The following is a 27,530-nucleotide window of genomic DNA, read 5'->3' on the forward strand; positions in this document are numbered from 1 at the left end:
GTTTTTGGCAAAGCAGACAATTGGGGAATCCCCGACTGAGCAGGTCCCATGATAACCATCTCATTATTAATGGCTCTTAAATCTTGCAATAATCTCCATTTACCAGATTTCTTTTTGATTTCAAAAATGGGAGTATTATGGGGAGATACAGAAGGTTGTATATGTCCCTCCACTAATTGTTGTTTGACCAGGTCATGGGCTACTTGTATCTTTTCTTTAGTCAGGGGCCACTGAGGAACCCATACTGGTCTTTCTGATTTCCAAGTAATTTTTATTGTCTCAGCGACCCCTTCTGAAAACCCAATCCATGTCTATTTATTCCTTGATCTATTTGAATTGGTGCTGCTACACCTTGTTCTTGTTTTCCTAATCTTTTTTCTTTCCTAAAACCTTGTCTAGCCCTAATAGTGGGCGCATTTGGACTGATGTTATTTGTTAATGTCAAACCTAATTGATCTAGGACATCTCGTCCCCATAAATTTATAGGAAGATGATCCAATACATATGGCTGCATAGTTCCTTCACATCCTTCAGGATCCTTCCAATCTAATACCATTGCACTTCTATGGGGATTAGTTGCCACTCCTAGGGCTCGAAGCGTTTGAGTGGCTTGTTGTAATGGCCAATGTTTTGGTCATTCTTGACGAGATATGATGCTAAGGTCTGCACCTGTATCAAGTAGCACATTAAATTCATGTCCTTGAATATTTAGTTTTAGCATGGGGCAAAAATCTAAATTTAAAGACAGCATAGCCCAATCTACACCTGTGGAGCCTAATCCCCTGGAACCTCTTTGTACAGTACGGCTGGAAAATTTATCATGCAGGCTGGGTATTATTAATAACTGTGCTATTCTATCTCCTGGTGAAATTACTGATATACCTCTTGGAGAACTAGCTATAATTTTTATTTCACCTTCATAATCGGGATCAATTACCCCAGGACTTATCATTAAGTCCTTTTAGAGTAGAAGAACTGCGTCCCAATAATAAGCCTACTGTTCCTTGGGGAAGAGGTCCTTTTACTCCTGTGGGAATGATTTGAACTCCCATCTCTGGAGTTAATACTGCTCTGGTGGAGGCACAGATGTCCAAACCTGCGCTCCCTCTGGTTTGTCTGATGAGGGATCTAATGGATAATGTGTCCTGGGCACTATCCTGATGGTGTTGCTGGGTTCCTCCATTGCCCCGTATATTTGTGGTTGTGGGCCCCGGAGCATTGGGCCCCCCTGTCCATTTTTTGGCAATGGAGCCTGATGCTTTTCTCCACAATATCATGGGTAAACACCTGGTCCTTGTCCGTTTTTTGATAATGGAGTACCCTCTATGGTGGTTTGAGAACGGCATTCATTAGGCCAATGTCTCCCTTTATGACATCGTGGGCAAATACCCGGTATTCTACTCCTTTGATACCTAGCTTTGTTAAACCATCCTCCTATGGGGCAACTCCTTTTAAAATGTCCTATTTGTTCACAATTGTAGCATGTTTTTGGCCTGGCATCTAAAGCCTGTTGTACTGCAGCTGCCAGGACTTGCCCTTGTTCATTAATGTCTCTACATAATTTAATATATGTGTTTAAATCTCCATGTTTCCATAGTCTAATGGCCTCCTTGAACCATCTGTTTGCTTGCTCAAAGGCTAGCTGTTTAATTAATGGCATTGCTTGCTCTGTATCCCCAAAAACTCTGGTAGCTGTTTGAATAAGCCTATCTACAAATTCAGCGTAAGGTTCATTAGCTCCTTGTATTACCTTAGATAATTGACCTTGTAAATCTCCATGTCCTTGTAAAGTCTTCCATGCCCTAACTGCATCTGCAGCAATTTGTGAGTATATAGCAGGATCATATGCAATTTGTTGCAGCTGACCCTCATAAGGTCCCTTTCCTAACAACATATCTAGATTTCTCTGAGGATAACCAGCTGCTGCATTTCGCCTGTCTCCATGCAAAATTCCTCATTGGCAACCGTCCATAACAGGTATTGTCCTCCGTTTAGCACAGCTTTACACATACTACTCCAATCTGCTGGCATCATGGTCAAGTTGGTAATGGATTCGACCAGGCTTATGGTGAAGGGTGCTTGAGGACCATAGGTTGTTACAGCCTCTTTTAGCTGCTTCACTGTTTTGAAATCTAAAACATGGTGAATTTGCTGCCCTCCTGCCTGTTCAAATACAGGGCATCCTAATCTTTGAGGTCCTGTCTCAGGATCCCATCTATCAACTACGGGGGTTGAGGGCCCCACAGGCAGAGCTGTTGGTTGGACACTTACGCCCTCTGGTGATAGAAAGGTGTTAGTAGCAGCCTCCTGTTGTAACTTTTCCTGCTCTAAACTTTCTTCCCCTTTCTATCTCGAGAGGCCTCCTCTTTTTTTCTGATCTAATATGTCTTCTACCATAATCTGAACTGAAAGGTTTGGACTAGGCAAACAAAATCATCATCCACAATGGCAATGTGCCAACTGGCAGAGTTCCTGGGTTTTTCTTTTCCCTGTCCCTTAAATCTTCACCATGATGGTCCCATTGTGATATATTCAACAACTCCTCCTTAAAAAGCCATGGGCTACATTTTTGTATTGTATCAACATATGCCCTGACTCTCTTAACATGTACAGCATGGCACGTGCATGTGTGCACCTCACCCAGAGTCACGGACATGAGTTCTTCACAACAGAGACTTTGCAGCACAAACTCAGAGCTACAACAGTGACAAAAAAACATCAAATGAACTGAATACAGCTTTGTATTTTCAAGGCAGGAGAGGAGTAGGAATGCACTGGAAAATATGCACTTCTGAGAGTTGACTTTGAAGAAAAGAAAACCCTAATGTAAGTGCTGCTGCTCCCACCTGGTCGGCCTGAGACTCTGGGTGACTGTAATGGATGGCACCCTCCCTCACCCAGCAAGTGCCAGCTCAGGAGAGACAGTGTTGCCATCACAAACATTCAGGAATGATCTGACTCAGGGGACACTGGGCATCAACTTCTATCAGGACAGGGCACTTCAGCACCAGCCAACACTACCAAGTTAACTAAGAATGGACCAAAACTTCAGAACCTAGGAGAAGCAGCTAACTCCAGGACAGAGGGAGGGAATACATACGAGCTGGGTCCTTCCAGTGGTGCCAGAGTCAGGAAGCACTCAGAGAAGGTGGAACACATCAAAAGGACAGAGTGTCCAGACTACAGCCAAACCTGGAGTCATTGAATGACAGTACAGTAACAGACTCCAGCCCAGGGAGCAAAACCAACCAGGCCCACACGGCTACAGCTAAGTCAGGGGACAGCTCAGACGACAACCAGGCAGCAGCGGTGACCACGAGCAGACACCAGGAGGGTGTCCAGGCTCAGTCCACCCATGTGCAAAGGTAGTCACCTCATCTTCCCACCCACACAAGCATGGAGGACTAAGCAGCAATGAAGAGGGAGGGCAGCCTTCCAGGGCAGAAGCTGGGCATACCCACAGAGGTGGTGGGCGAGGGGCAGCACAGTCCTGGGGCAGATGGTGGTGTCACAGGGCCTGACACAAGGCCCCAGACACACCCCAAAGTCTCAGCCCAGGGCCTGGATGTTGCCCTGAGATGTCTGGTGGGGTCTCATCAACAGACGGCACCATCTGCTTGCTCTGTGGCAGTCCCCAGCATGGATGCTGTCCTGAGCAATGGGAATCCTTACTTACAGGAGATGCACACTCGCGTGGGGGCAAAGGTGGGCACCAGGAGGCTATAGTCTCCAAAGATTCTGGCAAAACGTTCTTTTTTTCTATTTTTTAACTTTTCTATAAGAGAGTATTTCAAAATCTAAAAGTATATGTCAAAAGTAAAGTTCAAAGTCTCTGTTTATAAAGAAACATAGCCTTTCCTAAAATAAACATTTTGCAGCAAACTTTAAACACATTTGCAAAAAGAATAAAGGATAGGAAGCAGAAAGATAAACAGGTCAATAGCTTTTCTTTTATCCAGAAGTTGATTTCCTATTAACCATATATGTTCTGGTGTTGGTAACTAAAGCAGACACAATAGTGTCCCCACAGAAGATGTTCAGGTCCTGACTCCTAGTGCTGTGAATAAGGGGGCCATGTTTGGAAACAGGGTCTTTGCAGATGTACCTGAACTAAGATGAGGCCGTGCTGGAGCAGGCTGAGCCCTTGTTCAAGACAGGAGAAGACACCCCAAAAGGCAGGGAGGTGGGGAGGCCCACACAAGGGAGGCAGCACTGGAGTGACACAGCTATGGGCCCAGAAGCTGGGAGAGGCAGGAGGGACCCCTCGCCCATCAGGGGCCTCTGAACAGAGTGGTCTTGTCACAGCCTGTTCTGGACTTCTGGCCTCAGGAATTGAAAGAGAACAGATTTCTGTGTTTTAGTTCCCTCCCACCTCCCACCTGTGGCCCTAGTTGCAGCATCCCTGGGACATGAAAAGCCTGTGTTCCCTACAAGTCCCTGCTCCTGTCCCAGACCTTCAACTCAGGATAGCTGGGCAACAGAAATTTCACATAAACAGGATATGATGCGCTGGATAGAACACGGTGGCAGCCCAAGTCGATGCTCTAAGGACAGAGCCCTCCAGACCTCAGGGCCCTGATGCTGAGTCTGACAGGTACCAAACTTCCATCTGGGTCTCTTGAGAAGGCGAGATTCCCTGCTGAGACACCCTCTCTGTCCACTTGCCAAGGTTCTCTCCTTGAGCTCTTGATGACCATGGCTGCTTTAAAGCTTCTGGATCACCCTGGGCAACTCTGTCAGCCTCATGCTCTGGTCTTGGCAGACATTCCCGACACTGCAAGAGTCCTGCCCTGGGCTCTAAAGACTGTTGCCCTAGGTTCTCATAAGCAACTTCATCAAGGTTGAAGTCCCTAAGCTCTACCCGCTCTTGTCAGGGCTGGCTTCAGCACATGTAGGGGCTGACGAGCCCCTCTGCTCTGACTGGGCAAGATCCCAAGTGCCCCACATTGCTCTGTCCTGCACCAGCCTGGAGCAGCACCCTAGGCACCCACCACTGGGTGTCTTACAAACCCAGGACCCTCTCACATGGCCCCTGCCCCACAGAGTCTCCACTCCCACTGCTGCAGTCTCTGGCCTTTGCCCCTTCAGGGCAGTGGAACTCCCCACTCTCTGCTCAGATCTAAACTCTCTGGACTCTGGCAAAGAACCAGGATGACTACGGTCTGTCCTGTTGTCTTTCCTCTCAGGATGACATGGTCTTTTCCTGCCTAGTGGCTGACACTGGAAAACAGCTGTCACCCTGTCCACCTTGCCCAGTTTCATGGCTATTCTAGAACAAGGCCCAGTTAGGCACCAGGTGCTATCAGGCCCCAGATGGAAGGTAACCAAAGGTTACCATGAAAACTCAAAAACAGGCACACAAAGGTGCCTTCCAGCTGATGTGACTGCCACCATGATGGCTAACTCGTATAGGCGAGCAGGCAGCAGACAGGATGCTGAAAGGCAGGGTGTGCTTCACCAGCAGAAGCTGCCTACCACAGTGTCTCCCACACCAGGCACTGAGAGATCTCATCTCCACATCTCCAAAACGTTCAACATTCCTTCTATGCACAAACAATTAGGGAAAACACAAACTGCTTCCTACACACACATAGTAAGTTCCAAGGCAACCCTGGACTCTGCTTCAAAAGGTCTGTCTACAAGGCCACCACCCTCACAGTTCTACACTAGCCCAAGCCCCATATGCATGCTCTAGGGTCCCTCCCTCCTCTTTCCTACTCTCTGCCCCAGGGCCTTTGACTAAAGGAGAAGCAGCACACAAACCTGCTATGGGTACGTAGCCAACGCCCTGCTGGTACACAGTTGGCATCAGGACCACAGGCTGGGGTGGCATCATCATGGCAGCCGGCAGCGACTGAAACACACCGAAGACAATCAGGGGGTCAGGGAAGAAGGACTACACCACATGTCAAAGCTTCTTCACTTCCAGTCTCACCAGAACCCAGACACAACAAGAAAGTGGAGTCCCAGCGTGGGTGCTGTGGCCTCGGCCATTGTGCCTACTCACACCAACACACCAGCTCTCCTCGGCTGGGAGAGCACAGGGTGAGGGGCTTGGGCAGGAGGTACTACAGACCTGCAGCACCAGGTTACAGGGTGCAGTGGGGAGCACAGGCTTAAGAAGGCACATCTAAGTGTGATTTTAGGGTCTGTTTTTGAGAGCTCATACCTACCCTAGCAGTTTCTCTCAACAGTCCTGGAGTTCAGTTCAAAACAAAGTATGAGCCGGGTATGGGGGTGCACGCCCATAATCTCAGCAACTTGGGAGACTTAGGAAGGAGTGTGGCAAGTTCAAAGCCAGCCTCAGCAACTTAGTGATGCCCTAAACAAGTCTAGCAAGACCCTGACTCTAAAATATTAAAAGGGTTGGGGATATGGCTCAGTGTTAGTTAAATGCCCCTGGTTTCAATCCCTGGTACAAAAAAAAAAAAAAAAAAAAAAACAACCCACAAAAACAAACCAAAGCACCTGAATTGGTTAAGTAAACAATGGTTCTGTGCTCGTGAAAAGGCCTGTTAAAGATGTGAACACCTAGCGGTAAAGGCAGGAGACCAGAAGGTGTCACTGCTGTGCCACCTCATCACACATGTGGGCTGGCCATGGTCCTCTCCACTCTCATAGCTTAAAACTTTCCCAGTAAAAGTTTAAAACAAAAAAGGAAAAAGCCCTGGGTGACACAAAAAAGATGGGGAAGTCTAAGAACCCAGACCCTAGCCCAAGGATTACAGGAGCCACAGTGACCCTGAGGATGGGAGTGGGCAGGAGCCAGGCTTCTGCTCCATCCTTGAGGTACCCAAGCTACCTATGGTCTCTCTCCCCAGCACCTCACCACTTCATGGTCAGTCACTGCCTCCTGGGGAAGGACCCACAGGCCCTAGAACCTGAGGCCTGGGCTGGCTGCATCACATCACTTGCATGGTGCGACCCCAAGGCACCAGGGCCTACAGGGACAGTGGAGGTCCCCTAGGGCAGGCTGCTCCCTCTGTAGACTGACCAGTGGGCATGCTCACCGTGTAGGACATGACCAGGTTGATCATGCCTTCCTTGTCGTCTCCCTGCCTCCCGCTCAGGCTGTACCACTCGTCCTCCACCTGGCCCTGCTTCAGGGACTCAGGGATTGTGATGTGTGTCCAGGCAATGCGGTCGTCCATGGAGAAGGCTCGCTGAGGACAAGAGGAGACCCCATCAAGGCCCATGTGATCCATGTCATAGAAACCAGAGCTCTTGCTGCTGCGTGCCCCTTGGACCAGCCTGCATCAGATGCAGATCTCACCAGTAAGACAGAATCCCTCCCAGCCTTCCTGATGGAGCACCCTGTCCAGTTGGATGTCAGCCCTCCATGATTATCTGAGAGGCCCAAGGCCCAGCTCTCTGTACCTCCTGCCTAGTCATCAAGACAGGATAGACCAAGCTCTCTGCAGAAAAGGGAGAATCCCCAGTGCCGCTGTCTTTCTCCTGCTATGCCCAGATGCCTACTGCTCCTCCCTAGTCTCTAATGGCCCAACCCCTGCTCCACCAGATGCCATTTCTGCACTCCTGCAAGCACAAGACCAGAGGAGAATGCTGAGCTGCCACTCAGACCCATTCTGTTTCCCCTGTGCTCCCCTGTGGGCCAAAGAAAGCAGTGGGCAGGAAGGAATAAGAGGAGAAAAGACTGGAGAAAGAGGCAGAGGGAAGAGGGTAAGGGGAGGCTGTGCCCCAGCTCCTCCTGGCCCTCACCCTGCAGCCCCAGCTTTTGAGGCACATGTGGCCTCAGCCAAACCTCAAAGGAACCTCCTATAGCCACCTGAACTTCCTGACTGGACCTCAAGAATGCTGCACACCTGGCTACTGACCTGGCCAGGGGACACTTGAGGGATAATGCTGGTGGGCTCCGTGCCTTGTATCAGTAAGAATACTGTTACTACCACAGGCAAGGGAATCTAACCAGCTTAAAACTCAACCTCCTCATGAAGAGCTGTCCATAAAGTGGCCAGTGTTTGTGTCACTGGTGAAGTTTCCAAATAGTTGCTGTCGAAGGAGCTGAAAAGCAGGGGAGAGTCGAGGCCTGTGGCAGAGCCACCTACTATCAGGTGTACAAAGCAGCCTAAAGCCAGTGGGTGGCCTGTGTTGACCATGGTGTGTTGCTCACCTCATCAAAAATTTCAAGGTAGAGCGAGTCCACGCCCGGGGGCACTGTGCACTGGATGACCTTGTTCCAGCGAGGATTCTTGGCACCATTGTGGGCCGTGGGTGTCTCGTACACTGCATAGCCCAGGCGCAAGCGGCAGTAGGGGTCCATGCGCGTCATGCCGTAATTCTTAGCCAACTTTGCCTGAAATGAGCCAAGTTCAGCAAGATGAGTGCCCACCACCCCACTGCCACAGGAAAAGCGAGGGCTGTCAACGTCCCACTGAGGCGTTTTGCTGGCGTGAACTTCAGCCACCGGAGCTCACCTGAGCTTAGCTGTGACTTGTTCCCAGGGTGCCAGGAGCAGGAACTACTGATGGGCTTGTCCAACTGTGACAAAGTACTCAAGGCCATGCTCAACCTAAGATGCCTACCCACAAGGTACACTTCCAATATCCTCCTCAAAAGGGGTGAAGGGAGAAAATGAAAAGAAAGATGCCCCGAAAGGAATGAGCCAACCCAGAGCCCCAGAACCTGGTGACACCTGCTGCACAGGTTTCAGGACACTGTGGCCAGGGCTGCCTGGGGCTCCTGACTCTTCCCTTCACGAATGGGAGTGCTAGGAGCAACCTGAACCCTGTTCTACTATGGTACTGGCTCACAGGGACAAGAAATGGTCTTTCCTGTGTTACGGGTCTCTGAATCACAGACCACAAGTCCCTTACTTCAGGCCAGATGGTCTGCTCGGCTGGAGTGAGTGTGCTATAAGGAACAACACAAGCAAAACTGTGAATGGGACGAGATGCTGACAAACAAATCACTGTACAGCAAATAGGAACTCAAAACGCATCAAGGTTTCCAAAGCTATAAAACCTCTACCAGAAAGCAGGAAAAAATCAGAGCACTGCATTAGGCAAAAAAAAATCTCTTAGGTAGAACCAGCAAAAGAGCAGAAAAAAATCTTAAAAACAGGACTTCATCAGAATTATGAATACCCATTCTTAAAAGAAACTTAAGGACCATACAAGACAGGAAGGAAATATTTGCAAATATCACATGTGATAAAGCACTTGTATCCAGAACATGGAAACTCTCACCAAGACACACAACTCTAGGAAAAAATGAGCAAAAGATCTGAAGAGATATTGATAGTGAATAAATACAGGCAGCCCAGTAAAGAACGGTCAACATCACAAGCCATCAGAGGGATGCAAAATAAAACTCCAACCACCACAGAGACTACTACAAACCTATTAGAATGGCTACAATGGAACAAAAAACAAGACAATGTCTGACCAAGCCCCATGCTGACGAGAGGTGGGGCCACTGGAGCTCTATGTGCTATGGGCAGCAAAGCAAGATGGCATAGCTACTAGGGAACCTGCCACATGCCCCACTCTGGTAAACTAAAGTGCAGACTTTGGTTCACACAGAATGCCACCTGCAAACACGTTCAGGGAAGCTTCAGCCCTATTGCCAAGAACTGGAAACAACCTTGTGTTCTCCAAGTGGGTGAACAAACAATGGTGGTGCAGCCACACAAGGGTGGGGGAGGGTAGACTACACACTGCAGCAAACACAGCCAGACACTGCCACTCCAGGGGCGGTAGCTCCAACCACAGTTCGGGGTGGGTGGGGGTGCTGAATGCTAAAGGGATAGAGAGAACAGCGTGAGGTGTTGGGGAAGTTTTCAGTATTGCTTATACTCATCAAAACTCACTCAAGTGCACAAAGCCAAAATGAATGCATTCTAATGTTGATATTCTCAATAAGGCCAACTTTTGAAAAGCACTGCAAACCACAGGAAAAACCTGTCACCTGCCTGCCCTTTCCAGCCACTTTGTTTCTTTCTTTCCCCTCTGAAACACCAACAAAAGCCTTTGCACGCTGCCTACAGACTCTCCCGACCTGCCCACACACTTTCTTCCTTGATCCGATACCACCACAGAGCTTGTGCCAAGGACACCACTAAAGGTACCTCTGAGCCCAGCTCACCTCCGTCAGGACAGGCTTGCCCTCCCCAGGGTATCCACTTACCTCTAAACCATCCTCAAGTGAACTGTGACTCTCCTTCCTCACCATTTGTTCAACCCCACTCTGTTCTCCTGGGGCCAGCAAGAGACCTCTTTCCCTCACACCTAGCATGCATTCTACCAAGTGTGGCTGGTCTCCCTTCCCAGTGTGTGAGAGAAAGATCAGTACTGGAAGTGAGCCCACCCTGTCAAGGCTCCCGAGGCTAGGTTGGGACAGAAGGTGGGTGCAGGGGCTCGCTGAGGGGCAGGAAACAGGGAGAAAGAGATGGAGAAAAATCCTTTGGCCTCCACTTCTAGAAGATAGGACTGGGGAGATGGGAGAGTGATACCTACTAGGACTGAGGAGAAGGCAAGGTTGGACACATGAGTTTCACTGGGGTTTGTTGTATCTAAAATGACCACTAGACACCAGAGAAGTCAGGGCCCTGATCTGTACCAAGGAATTCAGCTGTGGTCAGGATCTACATGGGCTACTGGAGCTGCTTGCCCTGAGTGAATGGCTGGGAGGAGGAAGGCTACCGACATGGCCCCTGGAGGTCCCAGGAGATGAGAATCCAACAGGGACTCTGAGCAGCCTGAGTGGCCTCCCAAAAGCTCAGAGAAGGAGGTCTGTCTATCAAAAGGGAAGAGGAGGACCGGGGTTGTAGCTGGTGGAACAGCGTTGCCTAGCATAGGTGAGACACTGGATTCAATCCCTGGCACCAAATTAAAAAAACACACAAAATAAAGGTTAAATTCTATTTAAAAAAAAAAAAAAAAGGTAGGGGGGCAGAGAAGGATACCAGGAGGACCAGAAGTGCCCCTCAGCAGCGCCCCTGATGACACAGCCCTAGGCAAGCTGGTGCATGGGGTGCAGACAGGCTGCTGCAGAGGGCTCCAGGACTCTGGAGAGAGGGAGGAAGGCCAGGGGCAGTGGACACCTCTGAGGCTCAGCCAGCTCTGGTGCTTGCACTGTGAGGCAGGGCACCTGCAGCCACCTTGTCCTACCAGGCAGCAGTGCTCAGGATGCACCAGCTACAGGTGGGCCAGGAACTTCCTCAAGGCAGTGGGAAGCAGCATGCTATTTTAGAAACACATCCCTGAGCAAATGTTTGAGATGAGTTATGAGGAAAGGAGGCTGGCTGTGAACACCCTAACAGCAGACTAGCTGAGCACCCAGGGCAGTCGAGCATCCCAGCTGGGCTACATGTTATCTGATGGCCTTCCTATAGTCCTACCTCTCCATTTTCCTCCTGGTTCTGTAGGACACTCTGGGTAGTCATAATGAGCTTCAGCCCAACAGTGTACTTTAGCTTTCATACGAAAGTCCTTTGAGCAATCCAGAGACATATACTGTTTGTCAGCATGGAGCTGTAGGGCTGAGCAGGTGCCACTGACTGCAGGGCAGCAGGACAGGGCCAGGTGAGGGAGCCGCCCACGTGGCACATGCTGGTGGGGCCACGGGCAATGCCAGTTTCCCCCTGCTGCCCTGAGGACCAGGCTCTCCACATGAAGGAGTAGTATCGACATGGAGCAGACACCCACCAACACTCAGTAAATTATTTCAATTAATTTAGACAGAACCCTGGGAAATCATCAATAATTTTCATATGTGTTTTTTTCCACACTAGATAGGTATTTCAGGAAAATCTGGAACCAGAAAAATTCATTTGTCTATATGGGAAAAAAAGTATAAAGGCCAAAATCCACATTCCCCCACCTGAGTATGGCCTACCTCTTGTCCTCCCCTACCCATGCCAGCTGCCCACAGAATAGAGAGCCCTGGCACCCACCTGTACCACAGTGATGCTGAGGCGGCCCACAGTGCCCACTGCCCCTCCATACTGCAGCTGCTGGGCTGCCTGGGCGTCCAGTTGAATCTGCTGCTGCTGCTGCGTGGGCGTAATGCGGAGGAAGTCCTGTGGGAGCTCACCGATATATACCTTTGGGCAAGGAGAAAAGACAGAATGCATGTCACAGGCCTATGAATCACAGCAGGGCATCAAGCAACCCCACAGCACTCCCCCTACATGCTGGGACCAGCGTCCAGCCTCCCTCCCCCATTCCTGACCAAGCACCAGCTTGTGCTCAGCCTCAGTTTCTCCATCTACAAATGAGAGCCAGGGAACCAATGTTTCTGGCCTGATCCTTTCCAAGGCTTCCCTGCTCAGAAAGTTCTCAAAAACATATCACAGTAAGGAAAGCTTAGAACATGTTTTAGCCACTAAAACCGAGTTCTCATTCTCAAAAAAGGCTTACTAGATGGTTTCTCGAAGTCTCCCACACTCCATGTCTGTGTGCATGATCCACATTTCCTTGCACCACAACTAAAAACAAGGCCTGTGCACTGCATGTCACTGGGTCAAACAAATGAGATGAAATTAGAACCTGGATCTAAAGTTATTTGAAAAACACTTTGTCTGATAAACTTCAAGTATTTCTACTTGAAACAGTTCAAATTCAAAAGGGGCCTAGAGGATAACAAGAGGCACACAGATTCAGAAGGCCTCACTGCTCTGTTTTGTCCTCTCGCCTAACCCTGTTGACCCACTTGCCCAGCTTTGAGGACAAGTGGGAGAGGGAAGGGCCGAAGGACAGGAAGACATACACTCCAGAGCAGGGATTTTCCAAGACCTAAAGGGCTCCAAGAATATCAGAGTTTACAAGAAAAACAGAGGAGACCAAAGCAAGAGTCAGCAGGAACAGACTCCTAGAGGTAGCCCTGGCTGAGATACCTAAGGCAAGAAGAGGTCAAGATCCACTAGGCACTGAGGACCCAAGTGTGTATGTCCAGAGCCAGGCACCAGTGGCTTCACAGAAAGCCAGCACTGGAATTGGTCCACCTGTCTGGGTGAGAGGGCCCAGGAACAAAGGTTGGCCAGGGCAGCCCTGGAGTAAGCACAAGCCTCCTAGGAAGTGCATCCCCCTAACTGCAGCAAGGTGGGCCACCTGAGGTATGACACTGCTTTTCCTATGCATAGCTGGGGCACCTTCTAAAGTATCATGGGCAAGAAGTGCTGAGGAAGCCTGCCAGCCCCCAAAATTCCTGCAGGAGGGAAGGCAGGCAGGCCTGACTGCTGGAGGAGGAGCTCAAGCCCTAGTGGGTCCAGCTACCTGCCAGCATCAGTGTTGCCTATGGTGGTCCTGCTGGCCAGGATCATGCTCAAAAGAAGCCTGAGGGTCACAGAAGCAAGCACAGCCAAGCATGTTCACTGAAAACTGCTACAAGGAGCACTCAGTGGCCCAGGTGACACAACACCGAATGTCTCCACTGTGCAAACCAGTCACTCATGCTTGTTCGTTGTGGGCTTCCACTGACATATGCCAGGCAGGCTTCCAAGTTCTGCAGGTGGCTGAACTCCTGACATGCCCGGGAAGCACCTCTCCCCAATGGCTCTGGTCATGAAAGGTTAAATTAGGTTAAGTTTAATTTTTTTTTTCTAATAAGCTGATTTGGGAATAATTTTGTATTTAAAGAAAAACTCCTTGCCTGACTCCCCATCTCTGGGTTTCCAGAGAAGATAAACCAGTCAGAGGTCCAGAACAATGGGAGGGCAAGGCTGTCTTCATCAGGAGTGTCTGAGCAACCCCACCCAACCGGAGGAGGAGCTCCTGTTGAGGAGAGCACACACCCTCCACACCTCTAAGCTCTAGCACAGGCTGAGGCCAGGAGGGACCTCACCCTCACAGAAGCTCCTGCTGGAAGGGGATGCCACCGTTGAGGCCGCCGTTGCCAGGAGATAGCTGCAGCTCCCCAGACGTGAGGCAACCTCTCCTGGGACCCTCTCATGGTATGTTGCACAGGTTACAAGAAGTCTGGGCAGAGCCTTGAGAAGGGTCCCGTGGCAGGAGACGCCAAGAGCCTGTTCCTGCCAGCACATGGGAAATGCTGACAAATCCCACAGGGGCTCAGGGCTCAGTCTCCCAGGCATCTGGACTACATATGCCTGTGTCTTGTGGTCCTCACACACAGCCTGCATCTCCAAGTTCCGTCACCAGCTTTGTCTACTCACCATGAATACATTATTTTGCAGAAACAAACACATAATTGGCCAAGCACAGTGATGCATGTCTGTACCCCAACCTGGGCAACTTTGTGAGATCCTGTCTCAAAATAAAAAATATAATGGACTGAGAATTGGGAATGTAGCTCAGTGGTATAGCTCCAGGGTTCTATCCCCAGTATAGCAGGGAAAGAAGAGAGGGAAGGAGGGAGGGGGAGGGGAGGGGGAGGGGAGGGGAGGGGAGGGGAGAGGAGAGGAGAGGAAGAGAGGAGATGAGAAAATACAATACTCACAACAACCAAGCTCTTGGAGTCAACACACACAGGCTAAATTCCCACCTACTAATCTGAGAGGCTGCCTACCACATGCCATATACTATAGCTCTAGGGCTGCTGTCGAAAACATCTGCACCTCCTGGGAACACACCCAGTGCAGGTAGACAGGTCAGCAGGTGTCCCAGCGCTGGTCAGTGTGTGGGGGTGGTCCTGGCAGCTGCTGCAAAAATGGGAGTCAGGAAAACCTGCTCACAGGGAGTCAGGATGAGTCTCTTCTTCATCAATCTCTTGTCTGTCCCCTTCTTAGGAAAGGAACCTCCAGGCAGTGGGATTCCTTTTTACTGTATTCTTCTAGGTTTTTGCTACAGAATGGGACTGCTTTTCAATGGGGCAAAAGTATATCTAAAGAGCAACTATACTGTTACTTTTCAAAAGGTTTTCTTTCATCTTAAGGTTACAAACAGGAAAGGGTAACAAGGAGAATCTGTATGACTAGGCAGGGGAAGGGGAGCAAAGTCTGTTTACAATGGAGAAAGCCACCCACTCTGCCTAGGCCAAGTGACCATGTCTCACACTAGGGACATACTGCAGAACTCTGCCCAGTCTGCCTTCTCCAACCACCAAGATCCCCCCCAAAACAAGAGAAGCCTGAAACTCACAGATTAGAGGAGAGGCAGCAGTCACATATGAGTACAGGGTAGGGACCCCAACAGATACAGGGAGCAAGCAGAGTGTAGAGCTGACAGGCGAGGACCAAAGCCAGCTCTGCTCCCAGTGATAGGCACACTGATAGTAAGTGAACTAGATGAGGGTCATGGGGTACTCTCTACCATCTCTGGAGTTTTTCTTTAAATACAAAATTATTCCCAAATCAGCTTATTAGAAAAAAAAATTAAACTTAACCTAAAGAAAGAGAGGGGAGGGGTGTCAGCCATTGCCAAACAACAAGCAAACTGGTTATGCAACCAACACGCTGTCCACAGAAGAAAGACAAGCTTGCCTGCTGGTGCAAGTTCCTGCTGGTTTCTCAATTTAGAATGAATCCGTCCAAATGAGGACACATTTCTATACCTTAAAAAGCTACCACTGCTAACAAAATAAGTTAATGCTTCACAATTCATGGGTGGGTCCAGGTGCTGACGCAAATTCCCTCAAATTAGTGGCAGTTCTGGAGAATGTCATGAATAATCATGTATTTCACATGTATTTTTAAAATTCAGTGCTAATCCTAAAACATATTTTTGCCATATTATGACAGAGATGTTTGGCCACATGAAAATATATGCTTTATCCTGCTCAAAGATGTGGGAATGTAAAAAGAAAATGATTCAACTTGATATCAGACACAAAATGGATCTTTTTAATATGGTTTTGCTTAAAGTTTCAAAATAAGTAAACTGAGTTCAACACTAACAAATGATTTTAAAGCCCTTTGTAAAAACTCCAAAATTCCACTTCCAAGGACCAGTCCTGAGAAAATGCTTGCTTACACGTCTATGAGCACAGGTATGCTTGCTGCCTCTTTGCTTGGGAAAAGGAACAGTCATCTGGGGTGCCAGCATGGCTGGCTCTCCCAGCCAGGAGCATCTGCCTGACATAGACCTACAAGCCCTGAAAAGGAATGAGGTGCTCCTATCTTCCTAACATGACAAAGAGACCCCTGGGTCCCTGATGGAAAAGAGGGTGGGCAGAAGGGACATGCTGGGCCTCACACCTGGCACTGCCTTGTGCCTAGCCACTGAGTACAGAGCAGTGAACCAGTGGAGAGAGTGTTTGAATCCACTCCTGGGTGTGCTTGAAAGGCAGAGCCCATGGGATTTCCTGGCAGATGAAGGAGACAAGGTGGTCCCAAGGCTTTTGTCCTGAGCAACATGAAGGGAGGATTTGCCCACCTGCATGTCTAAACCATTCCAGAGGAAAGCAGAGAGCTTCTGGACTACAGGTTCTGAGTTTAGGAAAGAGGTAGGAGAGGACAAGCACCATCACCAGCACACATAAAGCCATGGCACTAAGAAGACCTCCAAGGGAGTGAGGGAGAAATTGGCCAGGTGAATGTGGTGTTGGAGCTTCTGTGATGGCTGAGTCAGAGCCAAGGGCTACTGCCCCTGGGTGCAGCCTTCCAGAGCCAGAGCTGCTGTCCCTCCTACCAGTTCCATAGCCATGCTGCCTCCCTGCCTCTCGCAGGTCCCCCAGCCCCATAAACCATCGTGTACCTAGCTCTACTGTCTAGCTGGTGTCAAAGCAAAGATAGTTAGGGATTTGGCCACAGTAAAAGCCAAGTTTCTGAGAAATGAAAACTGAACCATAGACACCCAGCAAGTTCACTAGTCCACAGTAGTCCCCAGACCAGGCCTGGGGCAGGCACTGCCCACACACCAACTCTACCCATCCTCTCTTAAGCCCTGAAAACAATTTTGTGAATGGTGACCAGATCAAAGACTGAGAGTTGTTGCTGTACTTAAAGTCTCAAATAATTTACATGTCCAAAATTTCAATAGGCAAAAAAGAAGTAATGACTCTCAAGAGAGGCCAGGCAGAGGTTTGAAAGGCAGGAGGAAGACAGCAAGCTGACTTTCAACATACCAAGAGGAGAAGCAAATACCAACCACAATACCACACACAGCAGCATGGGTCCTTAGGAATTAAGATCTAAATGAGGAACTTTAAGCAAAGGTAAAGAGAGCAGCATATATTTCAGCAAATCTCAACAAGCACTGACTGCATAAAAATGCTGTTGCTCCCTGTGGGAGGGTCAAAAAGAAAGCAGGAACTATAACACAGAGCATACACAGCACCCAGGCTAGGAAGAACTCATCCAAGGCTGCACTGAGGTCTTGGCATTGCCAGGCAAAGCAACTATGATGACTGACTTCAGAGCTTCATCTGCATGTTAACATTTCTAGGTTAACCACTCAAGAGAACAAAACACATTATGTATTTTCCAAACCAGCACAGAATTTAGTAATGAACTGAATGTTTTTAAACCTATGTATAATAAATCAAAAAGGAACAAATAAAATAAATAAAAGCACAAAAGTGTTAAAACATGTATATATACTCATATATATAAATATATTCATATATATATACACTCACACACACACAAACACGTGTATGTAACAATAAAAACTAAGAGTTTTGGGGCTGGGGATGTGGCTCAAGTGGTAGCGCACTCGCCTGGCATGCGCGGGGCGCTGGGTTCAATCCTCAGTACCACATAAAAATAAAAAATAAAGATGTTGTGTCCACCGAAAACTAAAAAATAAATATTAAAAAAAAACTAAGAGTTTTTATTGTTACATAAGACGTTACTGGAGATTGAACCCAGTAACGCTCTACCACTGAACTATATCCCCAGCCCTCTTTATTTTTGAGACAGGGTCTCACTAAGTTGCTGAAGCTGGCCTCGAACTTGCAATCCTCCTACCTCAGCCTCCTGAGTCACTGGGACTACAAGTTTGCACTAACACACTGGACCTAGATATTTGGCTTTTTAAGAATGCAGCTGTGGGCTGGGGGTGCAGCTCAGTGGTAGAGCACTTGTCTAACATGCATAAGGCCCTCAGTTCTATCCCCAGTACTGTAAAATTACAAGAAAAAAGAATGTGCCTGTTTGCTATTGATGATGAATATATCTTAAACATAGATTTTGAGTAAACTGTAAATCAAAGAAAAACAAACAAATAAACACTCCCTAGAAGGAAAGCAAAGTAGCCATCCTAGTATCAGACAAATGAGCAAAGGTAAAAGGTCAGAGAGGCCACCACTTCCTGGCCACAGCCCCACTTACTGGAGGATCAGCAATGCTAAGTATGCATGTATAATTAACCTGGCCTCAGATTCCCAAGCAGACGTTCACAGCAGCCAGAGACCCGAGCCAATGACCCAGCTGGTGAGCACCACTCAGCCTGCTCAGGACCTGACCATAAACATGTAGCTAGGGATGAGAGCCAAAGACTCAGGCACAGAAGGCTTGAAAACCATGGGCTCTTGGTACACTCAAGAAAGAGACAGCCAATACAAACCTCAAAAGAAAACCAACCCCTTCCTCTATCCCTACAATAAGGGGAAAGACTAGGCAATTAACTTTGCCTGCCCTGACACACACTCCTTCAAGACAGACAGATAGCTCTGGCTGATGGCAAGGCTTATCATTACAGCCCAGTTCACAAATGAAGAATAGAAGACCATTTTTGAACACCACCCCTTGCCATCCCTAATGAAGCCACAAGCTTAGCAAGAGTCATCAATGAAGTCAGAGACCAACATAACCCTGGACAGGCCTGTGCCACCAGGGACCATCCGAGAGACACCCAGAGATAAGGGCAGAGCTGGCCACTGATCAACCAGCATCTCCAAAAGCAGGACAAGGAACCAGAAGCAGATGACCCCACACACTGACCACTCCTGACATGAATGCCAGCCAGCCTTAAACAGGTCTCCTGCCTACATACCCACACACCCACAGAGAAACAGGACCCTCTGTCACTTCTTGTTGGAACCCCTTTGGAGCTTTCTAATAGAACTAAGCAGAAGAAAGGTAGTCATTCCAAAACAGCAGCATTTTTCAAAAGTAAGGCAGATGCAATACAGGGTGTGGCATCCCTTAGTGGCTATTCAAGAAAAACTACCCTGAAGATGTATGTGCTGCTTCTCCTGAAGCAAGAACTGCACTGGTTCTGCTAACAGAAGCAAAGACTCCTTCCTTCAGACCTGTAGGATGCTAGGTATATACATGTCCTCCCCTCACCATCCCTAGCTCAAAGAAGGGACAAAGGGCCCTCCCATACCCTTGTCAGATTGTCCTCTGCCCCTTTACAGCCCACAGGATTCTGCATGGGAATTCCATCCCCACCCACGGGAAGCAGTAGTCAGCCAGAGTCAGCTGCCCAAGCACAAGTTCAGGCTCCCAGGCTGGAAGACCTGAACCATGACCTAAACCCCACCAGGGGCTGACACGCAGGAGGCTGCCTGCCAGATTCCAGGACTGACCACACACACTCACTGTATCACAGGTTCTGTTTGGAAAGCCAGCACCCTGTTAATCTTCACATCTCCATAACTCCGTTTCTTGTAACAGAAAAAGTAGGGATGTAATAAACATCAATACATCCTGGCAAAAGTAAGAATTTTACTGGACCCTAGTCACTGTTGCAGCAGGGGCTATGGGCAGGTCAGCTAGCAGCAGCTGCTGCTGGAAAGGGTGAAGCTGCAGAGAGCATGTGTCCAAACTCACAGAAACACTGTCACTGGCCAGATAAGGCTCAAGGGTCATTTCAGTCTTCCATCTATAAGACAGCTTGCTCATGGCCAAACAACATACCCCCTTCTCCATCTCCAGAACTTCCTGTTTCCAGTGGCTCCCCTCCTGGTCCACTCCATGCTTCTGTTTCCCTTTCAAGACTCAAGTCGGATATACTGCCTCAATGAGACTTACATACCCAGGCTGGGGAGCAAATTTCACAGCACCTAACTCCTGAATTGAGGCCTGGACCGTCTGAGTCACCACTTACAGCCACCTGTTCTGGTGCTACACACCTGTGGTTCACTGAGCCATGGGTGCTCTGAATGCCATGATCATTCACACTGCTGAATATTTTAGTCATCATGTACCCCAAGTAGAGTCCAAGACTCCAGTTCACTAATAATGCCGCCTTAGAGCCCAGACCCAATGTTACTGCATGCTTGCAAGTCATTAGGGTGCCCCTAAAACATTGCTTTGTCTACATGTAATACAGATAGGGAACCATGTGACCCCCCTGAACACTGAACAAGTAGGAAACTGGACCAAGCCACAGCACTGGACACCACAGATCCACCAAGTTTGAACACTGCCTGCATTCCCAATAACTCATCAGTATGTACATTACTCCAGTTCACATGGTCACAGCAACAAAGACAGTTCCCATCAGTAATGGTGAAGGCTAACATTGGTTGCTCACTTCATTCCAGACAGATTGCACCAGTGTACTAACTCGAACTCAGTCCCACCCCAGACTGAGTTTACAGGAGGTCAGGACACTCCCAGACCACACAGCAATGGAGGGGCTGTCCTGCTGGTCACTTGCTTCAGTGGAGGATAGGGACAGGGGAAAGCCCACATCTCTGTTGAGCAAGCCAGGTAGAAATGAGAAAACTGCCAACATGACCTGCTGTTGTTCCCTAGGGTGGCTCTGGACGAAGACATGGAAACAGTGAGCAAGGGAGGCAACCCTGACTCTCCGTACTGACTCTGGAAAGCTCCCACACCAAGTGTGACAAGTATGTCGGGAGGTTCACATCAAAGACCTCAGAAAAAGTCTGCAGCAGAGAGTCTGCTCTCTGACAACACTGTCAACACCCAGCTTCTCTAGCCTCAGTTCTGCACTCCAGGGGAAGGACACTGAGCACCCTCAGCTGAGCCGCTGGGAGACCATCCCGGCCAGCTCTCCAGAGGACACAGCACCACTACGGAAACCAAGACAGGGCTCCAGAGAAAATTCCAGCCGGAAGGGTCTTCCATCTTCCAACTTCCCTGATCCCACTCTCTCATTTGCAAAGGAAGAAACCGACTTGGAAAGGTGACCACTAACTGGGCCCAGAAAACGGTCCCCACTGCCCTCGCTGTGTGTGGGGGTGAGGGAGCTGCCTCATCCGGGGCCCGCCCGGCTGGGGGTCCTGAAGGCGCCAGCTCCGGCCTACCACGGGCCCAGCCCGCGCGTGGGTCCAGCCCCACCCCGAGCTTCCGCGCAGCACGGCGGGCGCGCGCGACGGCCGAGGAAAGCCGGCGCCGGGCCGCCCGCGCCGCTGACGGAAGAAGCGGCCCGAGGCCCCTCCCGTTGCTTGAGGTCGCCGCCCCCGCCTGGCCCTCTCCGGTGGCCTCACCGGCCCGCGCTGCGTGCTGACGGTGGTTGCCATGGTGGTTCGGCGGCCCCCCACACCTCGCCGACCCGACAGTGACGCGCAGGATAAGCTCTTCCGCCCCGCCGGAGCCTGCGTGCCAACGGTTGTCCCCCAGGCAGCCGCCGTCCGTCAGGTGACGGCCGCCGTGCCCCGCCCCCGGCGCGCTCACCGCGCAGGCGCAGCGCAGGCACCGCCCCTTCCGGCTTCGCCGCGCACGCGCGCTCCAGGTTCAGGGGGGCCGGGACCGGCCGCTGGAAGGCGCCTGCGCAGTGGCTCTCTCCCGCCCCGGCCGCCCGGCGAAGGGCTCCCCCTCGCCTGCCTTCTGCGCATGCCCACACTGCAGCGGAGTCGGGAACTCCTCACTTCCGTCAGGTCAGGCTACAAGCTGGGGTCTGGAGATACCATCTCCCCTGGCAGTTGTCTGATGCGCTGGAGAGGATTGTTTAAGATTGAGAGCAAACCATGGGCAGCTGTCCCTGCAGTCCTAATTCACTCAGAATCCCTTGGAGGTAGAGCATTTACGTGGGAACGCTAAAGAAGTGGACCCAGGGGAGACCGGCCCAGGCCTAGGGGTGGTGGGGGCCAGGCAGACGAGAGCGATAGGCGCTTGAGGCTGAGGGAAGGGTTCTGTAGACTGTACTGAACCGCATCTTTCCTTTCCAAGAAGCGATTTACTCCCAGCCCTGCCTGGCTACAGTGGACACAGCCTGTGTGGACACAGCAAACGACCTGCTGTCTGCAGGAGAAATACGGGCCCAAGATAATGTCAAAAAGAGGAACCTGAGTTACCCTGAAGGAGAGGCTTTTGTGACCCTTTCCGCAGAATAGATCCTGGTACTCAGGAGGCTAAGGATAATTCCCTCTAACCAAAAAATCTGTAAGAACAGGTTCCAATTAGAACTGGTCAGCATGGGCCAAAGTGACCTAGAGTTGTCCTGGCCACAGGGCCTTGAAAGTCTGATGTCATCCTGCAGTCAGTCAAAAGTTAAGAGGTTGACCTGGACAGGACTCTGGAAACTTCTCCTGGACCCCCAATAAAACTGGAGCAGAGACGAGGCACACTGTCCCTCTCGTCTGTGAGAGGACCCACTCTCCCTTGAGAGTGTTCCTTTTCCACCTTCATAGCCCTTTAATAATTCGTGCTTGTTACTCGCACGACATGTTCAAAATCTTCTGAACTGATTGCAAGAATGGGGGTGTTCACACTACCCCAGTTTCCGAGAAGGTCCCAGCCCTGTACTGAGGGGCACAGGTTTGCAGGTGAGTGGAAGAGCTGAGAGAACCCAAGTGGCCACCCTGTGTTCTGCATAGCTCCCCAGAGGGTATCTCTCAGCCCTCCCCAGGATTCTGCCAGGGAAGACCAGCCTTGGATCTTCCAGCCTATTACTCATCTAGGGGTGCTGAGCTCATTGTCTCAGTTCAGCAAAGAATTGAAGAACAGGGTACAGAGATAGCAAACAAGCAGCTGGTTTATTGCAAAAGTCACCGAGACAAACTTCTCCAAAGAGAAGAGGCCCCAGAGCCAGGAATGTGGTGGGGAAGTCTTGGCTTGTTCTTTTTATGGTCTCTGGAATTTCCTCCTTTCCTTACCTCCTCCCCTGTCCATGGTCTCCTCACTATTATTGATTGGTGCCCTCTGTGACGATGCATCTGTTTTAGTTTTTCTATTTTATCCCCGACTTAGGGGCATGAGTACAGAAGTATCTGTCTGATTGGGTCCCCTGCTTATGTCCACGAGCATTTTTGTCAAGCAGGAAGTTGACCTCATCAGAAAACTCTCTCCATGCTCATTTGCTCTGGCCCTGCCCTCAACCTCCCTACTTGCCATCTTGCCCTGGCTGCTAAGGCCCTTCTTTATCTCCCTCATGCCTGGGCCCATCTTCTCTGCACTCCACAGAGGACTACAGTGTAGCATGAAGAGTGAGGTTGTGTTCTTTATCTCATGAATTTGAAGAATAAAATCCATGGACACGTGGGGCTGGGGCTGGGGCCCAGCGGTAGTTCACTTGCCTGGCATGTGTGAGGCACTGGGTTCAATTCTCAGCACCACATATAAATATATAAATAAAATAAAGGTCTATCAACAATTTAAAAAAATTTTAAATCCATGGACACAAGGGTAAGAGCAAAGTCACAGGCTTTACTAGAGTAATAGAAAGAAACCAGTTCTCCCAAAGAGGATGGGGTCCCCAGAGAAGGATACTAAAGAGAGGCTACTGTCTAGGGGTTTATATAGATCTATAAGTTTAAAGAAGTCAGCCCCATGCCCAACCCTGGGTAAGGCATTCAGTGACACAATGTATTCATACAGCTTTAGTCCAAATATTGATATGAAAATATCAATCAGTCATTTCCCCTTCTTTGGAGAGGCATGGACCCATCCACCCCACCCCCAGTCACATAGGTCCTGATTTTAAAAGTTTAAAAGTTTCTTACCAACTATCTTCAGTGCTGTGTGTGTTCTACTGCCCAGGAAGATACCCAGGGACCCACCTCCCTATTCTCCCAGCCTCATCTCTTCCTCCTGACATCATTACCCCCCACATCTGTAGCAGTAACCCTAATTGCTTGAGGGAATTTGGGTAATGACCACTCTAACTTTTTTAGGCTGAAAGCGGGTGTTGAGAAGGGAAGAACAGTCAGGGTCTTTGTACAAAGTCCTTTCTAATGGGCCCCCAGATAAGTGAGGTGGTACTTCCATGGTAGATAGCATCTCCATGACCATCTAGAGTTAACAGAATCTTCAGGAGACTCGGGCATCAGGGCAATACAGAGGTCCATGGTGAGAGTTGGCAGGTGACTGGACATGGTCTACTTAGGATGAGGATCATGCCAGTACAACAATAAGCAAGACAGCAAAGCATTATTTTTTGCAAACAAATAGCACAAAAACAATCAGTGTTGGGGCTGGGGTTGTGGCTCAGAGGCAGAGCGCTCACCTACCATGCATGAGCACTGGGTTCGAGCCTCAGAACCACATAAAAATAAAAAATAAAGATATTGTTATAATTAAAAATAAAAAAACTAATCAGTGTTAGTCTAAAGACCATGATCATAGTAACTTGTTAAAAAGTGTGGCCTGACACAGTGTTTATACTAGTGAGTGCAGGACAATTAAGGCTTTAGAAACATCAACGAAGCTGTTAAAGACATATGCACAACTCTAAATTTTTGTAGTGGCACAGGTTCCCCTTGAGCTATGGAATGCCATCTGATTTTTGTAAAATAGCTTTCTCATTGGCCTTACTTCTGTGTTAGCAGAAGGGTCCCTTTAGTTATGTCACTTAGGACTCTCTTGGTAAAGTTAGCTAGAGCTTTCGTGCGCCACATTACATCTTTTAGAGCAATCCAGGGGACAAATATCAGAGCTAAATAATTACACCAGTGAAAATCATATTGTGCTCACCTATTTGGGAGGTTAGGAAAACACTGTAGGTCTCAAACTGACTCAGAGCAAGCCTAGCACACTGGAAGCATCTTTTGTGGTAGTTTTCAGACTCTTATACAGGAGTCCCCCCCTTTTTTTTAGCCTCCCAGTTTAACTTACTTTTGGGGGGAATGACACAAGTGTACATGTCAGGTTACATTGAAAGAACCATGTTCTTTTTTTTTTTTTTTTAATGCTCATGTATGGCTGTGCTTTGCTTATAATTCTCCTGCCAGGTATTTAAGGCCAAGTTGGTCAAAAGTTGACCCTGTTCTCATCTACTGTTAGTAATCAGCAGAGATTTATCAGGGATCGCTCTTGGGAACCTTTGAGAAGACTCTTGGCTCCTTTAGCTTTCCTCGACCAGTCATGCCATCTGCTGACCACATAGGGCTTCCTTCAGAAGTATCAGGGATACTTCCTCCTCCAATACTCCTCTTCTTTGCAAAATATGCACTGTCTGGCTTCCTGTTCTCTAGGGTCTCCACACTCCCCTTGATGAAGAGGTCCAGTGCCTCCTCAGGTTCAGGGCCCTCAGAAAAGTTCCATCATCCCCTGAGCTCCAGCTGACCTTAGTGGGCAGGGGCCAAAATACTGGCTGCTTTTCCTTGGCCCTTTTACTTCCTTGTCTTTGATCTCCAAGTTTTGGAGAGGCCATTTCATCATTTTGAAGTAGGAGTAGTGGGTTTTAATTTCAATATCTGTAATTTCATAGTCACCCTCTTTAATTAATTAGGGACAGTATTAGTACTAAAAGTCAGCATTACATTCTATCTGTTCTGATGCCGATGGTTTATTGTCTTAAATCAACTCAGGTTGGTCCATTAGAAGAAGTAATTTTCTAAAATACTAACAGGCAACAATTATAAAGTAGTATGAGGATTTAGTTCGTGTAATAGCTTCAAACCAAGAGACCTGGTGTTGATAATAGTACTTAGGTATATTGATATCTATTTCACGTCTACAAAGACCAATTTATGAATGCATCACATATAAAATCCTTTTCATATTTTGTTTCTTTTGCAACTCTCTTATAATCTTAAAGACCTTTTATAATCTACTCAAACCTTTCCTTGGTTTGCATTATATCCCTTATTTACTTTGAAATCACAGTAATCTTTATAACAAAAAAAAATCTGTCTTTTGAACACAATCTTAAATAAGCTTAATTCTGGCCTGTTTTGGAGCCATACTAACATGGAGTAAGGTGAGAGGCAGAGCCTTAACTCAGGTGAGATATCAGAAATGGATATTATCTGATATATACATGCATTTCATTTATATAACAATAAAACATTTATGTAGTTAAAGAAAACAGATATAAGCCAGGTTTTTAAATGTCAGTGTGGCCCTTTCATGTCAGATACAATGTATAAAAGAGCCTTCATTCATTACCATGCCTGTATTAAACATACATAGCTTCCATTTTACAAGCTTTTACATAACACTTAGACAAAGCTGAGACAAACATACTTTGTTTTTTATTTGTATACATGTCTTTAGTCACATAAGTCTAGAATGACAGCTGTATTGTAATATCCTAAAATAACAGTTGTTTGTTTAACCAGAGCTACAAAACAAATTTAAAATAGGTATGAACCCTAGTTCATAAAACCTAATAGACACAAGAAGTTATCTTGATAAACAAGATCAGATCAATGTTTTTAAAAATCTTGTCCTTTTCCCTCAGTTTAATAAATGTAGACTTGATTTCAGTTTCAAATCTCCCCAAGCTACCTAAATTGAAAAAGCTGAGCTCTATGGAGGTCTGGATATGTTAGCAGAAAGACTTTCCAACCTCACACATCTAAATTCAAGTGGAAATAAACTGAAAGACATCAGCACCTTGGAACCTTTGAAAAAGTTGGATTGTCTGAAGAGCCTGGATCTGTTTAACTGTGAAGTCACTGATCTGAATGGTTACTGAGAGTGTGTTCGGACTCCTGCCCCAGCTGACCGACCTGGACGGCTACGATGCAGAAGACGGGGAAGCCCCCTGACGCAGATGCGGAGGTGGATGGTGTGGATGAAGAAGAGGAGGAGGAAGAAGGAGAAGTGAAGAAGATGAGGAGGATGAGGATGGTGAGGAGGAAGAGTTTGAGGAAGAAGATGAGGAAGATGAGGTCAGCGGAGAGGAAGAAGAATTTGGGCATGATGGAGAAGTAGATGAAGATGAGGAAGACGAGGATGAGGATGAAGAAGAGGAAGAAAGCGAGAAAGTTGAAAAGAGGAAGAGAGAAACAGATGATTAAGAAGAAGATGATTAAGACCCAGAAAAACCGCCAAACAAAACTGTTCAGTCTTGGTTGGACTGCTCATGGATTTGATAGCTGTTTAAAAAAGAAAAAAAAAAAAAAAAGGTAGCTGTGATACAAACCCCAGGACGCCCACCCACCAAAAGGCCAAAGAAGAGTTCCTGTGACATTCCGCCTTCCTCCTTTTAGTCCCTCTTGTAATCCACCGCCAGCCTGGGGAGTTTGCGCCAACAAAATTGTGAGCATTGTTAGGTTTTTTGTGTAAGACTCTTGCTGTAGCATGGAGAGCTGTGATTGGTGAGTCAACTGTCTGCAGCTACCAGTTACACCGAGATTGTAACAGCATTTTTACTTTCTGTACAACCAAAAAGCTTTGTAAATAAAATCTTAATATTTTAAAAAAAAAATCTTGTCCTTTTTAAGCACAGAGAGAGAATTAGACTTTATTTTATATTGGTACATTAAAAGGTGACCTTAGAAAACTCCTTAACTTCAACTGTCTGTACTGAGGACATGCAACTTAATCACATGAAAAATTTTTGAGATATACCTTTTACAAACCTTTT

General features: G+C 48.2%; 1 protein-coding gene and 1 pseudogene across 2 annotated transcripts in view; one reads left to right on the plus strand and one right to left on the minus strand.

The window, feature by feature from the left end:
* The window catches only part of Tollip (toll interacting protein), a 29,164-nt gene extending 7,728 nt beyond the window's left edge, over positions 1 to 21,436 (minus strand). Inside the window, exons 1-5 of one of the 2 annotated variants that reach the window (XM_027953488.2) lie at positions 21,265 to 21,436; positions 11,915 to 12,064; positions 8,132 to 8,314; positions 7,011 to 7,163; positions 5,764 to 5,854 (exon numbers count right to left, since the gene is read on the minus strand). In XM_027953488.2, coding sequence (XP_027809289.1) covers positions 5,764 to 5,854; positions 7,011 to 7,163; positions 8,132 to 8,314; positions 11,915 to 12,064; positions 21,265 to 21,297 — 610 coding nt within the window. In that variant the 5' untranslated portion in view covers positions 21,298 to 21,436. Of the gene's footprint in view, positions 1 to 5,763; positions 5,855 to 7,010; positions 7,164 to 8,131; positions 8,315 to 11,914; positions 12,065 to 12,380; positions 12,402 to 21,264 lie in introns of those variants that run through there. The other variant, XM_027953489.2, reaches the window with a different exon arrangement.
* LOC114106589 (acidic leucine-rich nuclear phosphoprotein 32 family member B pseudogene) lies at positions 21,296 to 26,976 on the plus strand (annotated as a pseudogene).
* Positions 26,977 to 27,530: the final 554 nt, after the last annotated feature.

This window comes from Marmota flaviventris, chromosome 9 (assembly GCF_047511675.1).
Source record: "Marmota flaviventris isolate mMarFla1 chromosome 9, mMarFla1.hap1, whole genome shotgun sequence".
NCBI lineage: Eukaryota > Metazoa > Chordata > Mammalia > Rodentia > Sciuridae > Marmota > Marmota flaviventris.